At 45.3% G+C, this 9,745-nt stretch overlaps 1 protein-coding gene across 1 annotated transcript; it reads right to left on the bottom strand.

Annotated features, from left to right (window-relative positions):
• Positions 1 to 2,482: 2,482 nt before the first annotated feature.
• LOC138899187 (uncharacterized) lies at positions 2,483 to 9,503 on the bottom strand. Its single transcript, XM_070185323.1, has 2 exons — positions 8,981 to 9,503; positions 2,483 to 2,514 (listed from the first exon to the last, which is right to left on the bottom strand). Exons 1-2 carry the CDS (start codon positions 9,501 to 9,503, stop codon positions 2,483 to 2,485), a joined length of 555 nt encoding a protein of 184 aa, XP_070041424.1.
• Positions 9,504 to 9,745: the final 242 nt, after the last annotated feature.

Below are 9,745 nucleotides of genomic sequence, written 5' to 3'. Positions count from 1 at the left end.
GTATTGGGGGTAGCATGGCTTGCTAAATTGGGACCTGTGCTGACTGATTATGCTACAAGGATATTTGAGTTCTCCTTGAACGGGTCTAAGGTATCTTGGCTGGGAAATTCACCAAAAGATGTGCAACCGATACAATTACACAGTTTGAGAAGGATGGCGGCTACCGATGCTATTGCTTCCTTCTTCTGCATGGAAGTGGTAAATGGGGAGAAGACGTCGTTGGAGGAACCTGTGGCTAATTTGGCATCCCTTTTAGATTCCTTTAAGGATGTGTTTCAGAAGCCAGCATGGCTACCCCCTTCACGTGTACAGGATCATGCCATACATCTTAATCCAGGAGCACAACCGGTGAATTTCAAACCATATCGGTATCCCTATTTTCAGAAGCAAGTTATGGAATAACTTGTAGCTGACATGCTCAGAGAGGGAGTCATCAGAACCAACACTGGTCCTTTTTTTTCTCCTGTGCTTTTGGTGCGCAAGAAGGTTGGAACATGGCAGTTTTGTGTGGATTATCGGTCTTTGAATGCATTAACTATACGCGACCGCTTCCCAATCCCTACCATAGATGAACTGTTTGATGAGTTGAACGGGGCACAATTCTTTTCAAAATTGGACTTGCTCTCTGGTTACCATCAGATACGAGTCTGACCTGAAGATGTCGCGAAGACGACATTTTGCACTTATGATGGGCATTACGAATTCTTCATAATGCCGTCCGGGCTTACCAACGCTCCTTCAACTTTCCAAGAAACTATGAATGACATTTTCAGGCCATATTTATGGCGTTTTATCTTGGTTTTTTTCGATGATATATTGATCTATAGCTCAACTTGCAAAGCTCATTTGGAGCACCTGAAGCTTGTATTAGTTCGGCTTAGGCAACATCAGTTAGTTGCCAAACGATCAAAATGTCTATTTGGTCAGTCATCGGTGGATTATTTGGGACATATAATTTCTGCCAAGGGAATGTGTGTAGATCCTGTGAAGATTGTTACTATCCAGCAATGGCCTTCCCCTCGTACAATGAAGGAGGTACGCAGCTTTTTAGGATTAGCCGGCTATTATTGGCGTTTCATCCACCACTATGCTGCAATAGCCGGACCGTTATTAGATCTATTAAAAAGGGACTCTTTTAAATGGAGTGAGGCTGCACAACAGGCTTTTGAAACATTGAAGCTCAAATTAGGATCCACACCGGTCTTGACCTTACCAGATTTTAGTCAAGAATTTCAAGTTGAAACAGATTCGTCTAGCCAAGGGATTAGGGCCATTTTATCGCAAAAGGGACACCCCATAGCTTATTTCAGCCAGAAGTTGAGTTCTCGCATGCAGAATGCGTCGACCTATCACAGGGAAATGTTCGCCATTACCCAAGCAGTGAGCAAGTGGAGGCAGTATCTTTTGGGACGGAGATTCACTATTTATACTGATCAACAACCCTTGAAAAATCTGACCAACCAAACTATACAAACGCCTGAGCAGCAGAAATGGCTCACCAAACTGGTTGGTTATGCCTTTCGCATAGTGTATAGGCCTGGAAAACAAAACACAGTAGCTGATGCTCTTTCCCGCACACCAGATGCATTATTAATGGTTTTGTCTGTTAAGACCCTTGCAATTGAACAAGAAGTGAGAGATTTGAATCAGAAGCATCCAGAGTTAGTCGACATACGACAACGGTTGCAGCTTAATGAGGAGGGCTTCATGCACTATCAGTTCAAGGATGGGCTACTTTTTTTAAAGGAAGGATGGTTATTCCTTCAGATTCACACCTGCATCATAAACTTATGTTTGAGTTCCATTCCACAGCAATTGGGGGACATGCAGGGGTAGCTCGCACATATCACCGACTAGCTTACAATTTCTTTTGGAGACAAATGCGTAGAGATGTTCAGTCCTTTGTAGCTACTTGTCAAACTTGCCAGCAAATGAAAGACACTCATCTGCACCCAGCAGGTCTATTATAGCCTCTCCCGATCCCCGATCAGGTGTTTGAAGACATAGCTATGGATTTTGTCACTTGCCTTCCAAGCTCTCGCGGAAAAATGACCATCATGACAGTAATTGATCGCTTGACTAAGTACGGGCATTTTATTCCCCTGCCCTCCACATTTTCTACTCATTCGGTGGCTGAAGCTTTTGTTCTTGGAGTAATTAGGCTTCACGGACCACCAAGAACTATTGTAACAGATCGGGACCCTAGATTTCTACACTCTTTTTAGCAAGAGATTAATCGTTTACAAGGGTCAACCTTGGCAATGAGCACTGCCTACCACCCACAATCCGATGGACAATCTGAGGCCCTAACAAATGTGTTGAGCAGTATCTTCACTACTATGTGGCTGATGTGCCTTCTCACTGGGTGGCCATGCTACCTTGGACTGAATATTGGTATAACACGTCCTTTCAAACTTCAGCAGGGATGACTCCCTTTCAAGCTTTGTATGGGAGCGAACCTCCAACAATTGCTCGTTACATATTAGGCAGCACGACTAGTGAACGGGTGGAATCCTATATGATGCAAAGAGATGAAGTACTACAGTTGCTAAAAACCACTTGGCAAAGGCACAAGCTCGCATGAAAGCCTTTGCGGACAAGTCCAGAACTGAAGTGGTCTGTCACGACCCAAAACCTAACCCGTCGTGATGGCGCATATCGTGGTACTAGGCAAGCCGACACATTTCCAATACACATCGATATTCTATTTAAAAGATAAGTCAAAGTTTTACTTTACTAGAATCTTTATTAAAGAGTTGAAACCAAAATAAAAATATAATGCTAAAAGATAGCCCGACATCGGGGTGTCACTAAGTCATGAGCAACTACTACAAACTGTCTGATAACATCAAGACTAGCATAGTCCGGGAAAAACCAATACAACTAAGGGGAAGATAAGGAAGGAGAAAAATAGGGCTGCGATCTCCAGGAAGCTACCTTGCTATCTTTGATGATCCGCTACTGAATATATCAACAACCGTTACCATGGCCAGAAATGCCTGGATCTGCACACAAGGTGCAGGGAGTAACGTGACTACACCAACTCAGTAAGTAACAACAATAAATAAGGGCTGAGAAGTAGTGACGAGCTAGATGCAAGTATAGTTCATATCACAAAAATTTCGTAAAGTACATCATGCTTTAAAAACCAGTGTTTAAGTCAAATCGGCTTGTTTAAATCCAGCTCAGGTAAAACCAATAAAAATATATGTCAACAGTTCGCAAACAAGGACTCAAAGCAGCTATGAGCACACCGCATGAAATCATATATTGCCCCTCAGGAAAAACATCACTCAGTCCTCCCAATCACTCCAACCTCACAATCACTCATGCCTCCCAATCGCTCATGCCTCCCAATCACTCAGCACTCGGCACTCGCACTCAGTAGGTACCTGCGCTCACTAGGGGTGTGTACAGACTCCGGAGGTGCTCCTTCAGCCCAAGAGCTATATCAAGCCAATCATGGCATAAATCAATGAGGCCCTCGGCCTATATCAAACATGCTGCGACGTGCAACCCGATCCCATAAATATCCTCACAAATCAGGCCCTCGGCCTCACTCAATCATAAACCTCTCCAGCCTCTCGGGCTCTCAGAAAATAAAGTATTCAGCCCAAACAACATTTATATGATGCATCAAAATAGAGTAATAGAGACCAAGTTATGCTGTAAATATGTATAAATATGACTGAGTATAGATTTTCAATCAAAAACAATGAGAGGATAGCAAGAAAAGACCTCTAAGGGTCCAAACAACACTGGCATAAGGCCTAAACATGGCATCCAGCCTAATTTACAAAAATTCTTTCTAAAACACATAAGATTCATATAGTTTCAACAAAATATTCAACTTTACAGTTGATACGAGACGGACCAAGTCACAATCCCCAACAGTGCACGCCCACACGCCCATCACCTAGCATGTGTGCCACCTCCAAATAGTAAAATGATACAAAATTCTGGGGTTTCATACCCTCAGGACCAGATTTACAATCGTTACTTACCTCAAATTGATCAAATCCCTACTCCGCGATGCTCTTGCCCCTCGATTCGGCCTCCAAATGCTCCAAATCTATTCACAATCAGTAAAATACCATCAATTTATGCTAAAGGAATGAATTCCAAAAGAAAAACTACCAATTTAGACCAAAAACTCAAAATTGGCTCAAACCCGGCCCCTGGGCTCACGTCTCGAAATCCGACAAAAATTATAAAACTTGAAAGCTCATTCACTCACGAGTCCATACATACAAATGTTATCAAAGTCCGACACCGTTTGATCCATCAAACTCAACAAAATCCTAAGCCCTAACCCCTCATTTTCACCCCTAAATTCCACTAATTAAATGATTAAACAACGAAAAATCACCATAGATAGGAGTATTAAAGCTCAAGCAACTTACCTCAATGAAACCCCCCTGAATCTCTCTTCAAAATCACTCCAAAAGCTCCAAACACCGACTTGAAAATGGTGGAAATGAACCAAAATTCGCGAAGTGTTCTTTTTATAATTTATGCCCAGGGCTTTCGCACCTGCGGTGCCGCATCTGCGTGAGAAACTCCGCACCTGCAGAAAATCATTAATTCCCCCAACTTTGCACCTGCGCTCTATATCCGCATCTGCGACCACGCAGGTGCGAAAAAGACCTCACACCTATGGACGTTGTCTGACCTCTTCACTTCTGCTTCTGCGGGCACCTATCCGCATCTGCGGACCCGCAGATGCGACCTCCCTTACGTACCTGCGGACCCAGCCTACTTCAACTCCGTTCGCACCTGCGATCTCCCGCGCGTGCATGCGACCTCGCTCCTGCGGCTCCCCATCCACTGGTGCGGAAAACACTAGTAGCCTCAACACCAGCAGAAACAGCAACACTCAACACCAAAAATCAATCCGTTAGCCATCCGAAACTCACTCGAGGCCCTCGGAATCTCAACCAATCACACTAACAAGTCATATATCAATATACAAACTTAGTCGAACCTTCGGAACACTCAAAATGACATCAAAACACCAAATTACACTCGGATTCAAGCCTAAGGACTTCTAAACTTCCACATTCCACCAATGATGCCGAAACCCGCTAAGCCACGTCCGAATGACCTCAAATTTTACAATAAGTCAAAAATAACACCACGAACCTATTCCAACTTCCGGAATTTCACTCCGACCCCGATATCAAATTTTTCACTGCCGACCAAAATCGCCAAATTTTCAACTTTCGCCAATTCAAAACTAGTTCTACCACGGACCTCCAAATCAAATTCCGGACGCGCTCCTAAGTCCAAAATCACCTAACGGAGCTAACGGAACCATCAAAATTCAAATCCGAGGTTGTTTACATATAAGTCAATGTTTGGTTGACTTTTCCAACTTAAGCTTCTACTTTAGAGGCTAAGTGTCTCAATCCACTCCGAAATCACCTCGGACCCGAACCAACTAACTCGATATATCATAATACAGCTAAAAATAACAAAAGGAAGCAGAAATAGGGAAAATGGGGCTATAACTCTCGAAACGACCAGCCGGGTCATTACATCCTCCCACTCTTAAACAACCATTCGTCCTCGAATGGGTCTAGAAACATACCTGGAGTCTCAAATAGGTGTGGATATCTGCTCCGAGTCTCCCGCTCGGTCTCCCAGGTGGCATCCTCCACAGGCTGACCTCTCCACTACACTTTCACTGACGCTATATCCTTTGACCTCAACTTCCGAATCTGCCGATCCAAAATGGCCACCGGCTCCACATCATAAGTCATATCACCCTCCAACTGAACCGTGCTGAATTCCAAAATATGGGACGGATCGCCAACATACTTCCGGAGCATGGAAACATGAAACACTGGATGCACACTCGACAAGCTGGGTGGCAAGGCAAGCTTATAAGCTACATCCCCTATCCTCTGAAGTATCTCCAAAGGCCCAATAAACCGGGGGCTCAACTTTTCCCTCTTCCCAAACTTTATAACACCCTTCATGGGTGATACCTTCAGCAAAGCGTTCTCCCCAACCATAAAAGACACATCACGTACCTTCCTATCCGCATAGCTCTTCTGCCTAGACTGCGCCGTGCGAAGCCACTCCTTAATCAACTTCACCTTATCTAATGCATCTTGGACCAAGTATGTACCCAAGAGCCTAGCCTCACCCGGCTCAAACCATCCTACTGAAGATCTACACCTCCTCCCACATAAAGTCTCGTACGGAGCCATCTGAATGCTCGACTGATAAGTGTTGTTATATGCAAACTCCGCGAGTGGCAGAAACTGATCCCATAAACCCCCAAAGTCAATGACACAAGTGCGCAACATGTCCTCCAATATCTGAATAGTGCGACTGCCCGTCTGTCTGAGGGTGAAAAGTTGTGCTCAACTCAACCTGAGTACCCAACTCTTGCTGCACGGCCCTACAAAACTGCGATGTAAACTGAGTGCCCCTATCTGAAATGATGGAAACTGGGACACCATGCAGACGAACAATCTCTCGGATGTAAATCTCTGCCAACCGCTTTGAAGAGTAAGTAGTACTAACTGGAATGAAGTGCACGGACTTGGTTAGCCGATCCACAATCACCCAAATAGCATCGAACTTCCTCGAAGTCTGTGGGAGCCCAACTACGAAGTTCATGGCGATTCGCTCCCACTTCCACTCTGGGATCTCTAACCTCTAAAGCAAGCCACCCGGCCTCTGATGTTCATACTTAACCTGCTGACAATTGAGACACCGAGCCATAAACCCAACTATATCATTCTTCATGCGTCTCCACTAATAGTGCTGCCTCAAATCCTGGTACATCTTTGCGGCACCCGGATGGATGGAATACCGCGAGCTGTGGGCCTCCTCAAGAATCAACTCCCTGAGCCCATCTAAATTAGGCACACATATCCGGCCCTGCATCCTCAACACGCCGTCATCACCAATGTTCACATTACTGACATCACCTCGCTGAACCCTGTCCTGAAGAACGAGCAGGTAGGGGTCATCATACTGACGCTCCCTGACATGGTCATAAAGAGAAGACTTGGAGACCACACAAGCCAATATCCAACTCGGCTCCAAAATATCCAATCTGACAAGATGGCCCGCTAGGGCCTGAACATCCAATGCCAAGGGTCTCTCTGCTGCTGGGAGATACGCTAAACTCACAAAACTCTCCTCCCGGAAACTCAAGGCATTGGCCACCACATTGGCCTTTCCCGGATGGTACAAATAGTGATATCATAGTCCTTGAGAAGCTCCAACTATCTCCACTGACGCAAATTAAGATCCTTCATCTTAAACAGATACTGCAAACTCCGGTGATCAGTATAGATCTCACAATGAACCCCATACAAATAATGACGCCAAATATTCAAGGCGTGAACAATAGCTGCTAACTCAAGATCATGGACATGATAGTTCTTCTCATGGGTCTTCAACTGGCGAGAGGTATAGGCAATCACCCTACCCTCCTGCATCAATACACATCCAATGCCTATCCTTGAGGCATTACAATACACAGTATAAGAACCTGAAGCTGATGATAGAACTAACACTAGATCTGTGGTCAAGGCAGTCTTGAGCTTCTAAAATCTCTCCTCACACTCATCCGACCACCTGAATAGAGAACCCTTTGGGGTCAATTTGGTCAAGGGCGATGCAATAGATGAAAACCCCTCCATAAAGCAATGGTAATAACCCGCCAAACCAAGGAAGCTCCTAATCTCCGTGGCTGAGGACGGTCTAGGCCAACTTTGCACCGCCTCTATCTTCTTCAGATCCACCTGAATACCCTCACTGGACACCACGTGCCCCAAGAATGCTACTGAACCGAGCCAGAACTCACATTTGGAGAACTTTGCATAAAGCTTCTCCTCTCTTAATCTCTGTAATACAATCCTCAGATGCTGAGCATGCTCCTCCTGGTTACGAGAGTACACCAGGATGTCATCAATGAATATAATAACGAATGAGTCCAAATAGGACTGGAATACACTGTTCATCAAATGCATGAACGTTGCTGGGGCATTGGTCAGCCCAAAAGACATCATTAAGAACTCATAATGGCCATATCGGGTCTTGAAAGCTGTCTTAAGAATATCCAAATCCCGAATCTTCAAATGGTGATACCCGGACCTCAAATCAATCTTGGAGAACACCCTTGCTCCCTAAAGCTGGTCAAATAAATCATCAATACGAGGCAAGGGATACTTTTTCTTGACTATGACCTTGTTCATCTACCTGTAATCAATGCGCATCCTCATGGAACCATCCTTCTTCTTCACAAATAGAATCGGTGCCCAAGGTGACACACTAGGCCGAATAAACCCCTTATCAAGGAGTTCCTGAAGCTGCTCTTTCAATTCCTTCAACTCCGCCGATGGCATACGATATGGTGGAATAGAAATGGGCTGAGTGCCCGGCACCAAATCAATACCAAAGTCAATATCCCTATTAGGCGGCATGCCCAACAGGTCTGCAGGAAACATATCCAAAAAATCACGTACCACCGGAACAGAATCAATGGCAAGAGTCTCTGCACTAACATCCCTCACAAATGCCAAATAAGATAGGAAACCCTTCTCAACCATACGTTGAGCCTTCAAATATGAAATTACCCTACTAGGTACATAATCTATATAACCGCTCCACTCAACCCTCAGAAATCCCGGCATCGCCAATGTCACGGTCTTAGCGTGATAATCTAGAATAGCATGACATGAAGATAACCAATCCATACCCAATATCACATCAAAGTCAACTATACTGAGCAGCAAAAGGTCCACTCGGGTGTCCAAACCTCCAATAGTCACCACACATGACCGATATACGTGGTCCATAACAATAGTATCACCCACAAGAGTAGATACATGAATAGATGAAACTAAAGACTCACGGGGAATATCCAGAAAATGAGCAAAATATGAGGAAACATATGAATATGTGGAACCAGGGTCAAATAATACGGAGACATCTCTGTGACAAACTGAGACGATACCTGTAATCACGACATCTGAAGCAATAACATCTGGTTTTGCTGGGAGTGCATAGAAACGGGCCTGACCACCACCTGATTGACCTCCCTCTCTAGGGTGACCCCTAATTGACTGACCTCCATCCCTAGCTGGCTGGGCGGGTGGTGAAGTAATTGGTGCTGAAGACGATGGCTGACTCCTCTGCTGAAACGGACCCCCATGACGACGAGGACACTGCCTCCACATATGCCCAAACTCCCCACACTTAAAACAACCCCCTGGTGCTGGAGACGGGAACTGAAGGGATCCCCTAGTACCGGGATAATTGGTAAAAGAACCTGGCATAGAGGATCCCTGAACTGATGGAGCACGGGACGAACTCTGGGCTGGGAGGGCACTAAGTGATGAGTGGCCCTGATGAGAACTGTGAGAACCATGGCCTGATGATCCACCACGGTGAACTGGGCGAGCTGATTGAGCATGCCTGAATGGACGACCTCTGCCCGTGCTGGAACTGACCCCCATGAGGAGCACAACTGAATCCATCCTGACCACGAGGCCTCTTGGCATCCCTCTCAACCCTCTCCTAACCGCGAACCATCTCAATCTGTCGAGCAATGTCGAAAACCTCATCAAAAGTAGCACCAGACACTCTCTCTCTGGTCATAAGCAACCAAAGCTGAAAACTGAGGCAATCTATAAACCTCCCGATCCTCTCTCGGTTTGTGGGAACCAACCGGATCGCATGATGGGCCAACTCGGAGAACCGCATCTCATACTGTGTCACA

This window comes from Nicotiana tomentosiformis, chromosome 9 (assembly GCF_000390325.3).
Source record: "Nicotiana tomentosiformis chromosome 9, ASM39032v3, whole genome shotgun sequence".
Taxonomy (NCBI): Eukaryota; Viridiplantae; Streptophyta; class Magnoliopsida; order Solanales; family Solanaceae; genus Nicotiana; species Nicotiana tomentosiformis.
This window is presented reverse-complemented; position numbering and strand designations above follow the sequence as displayed.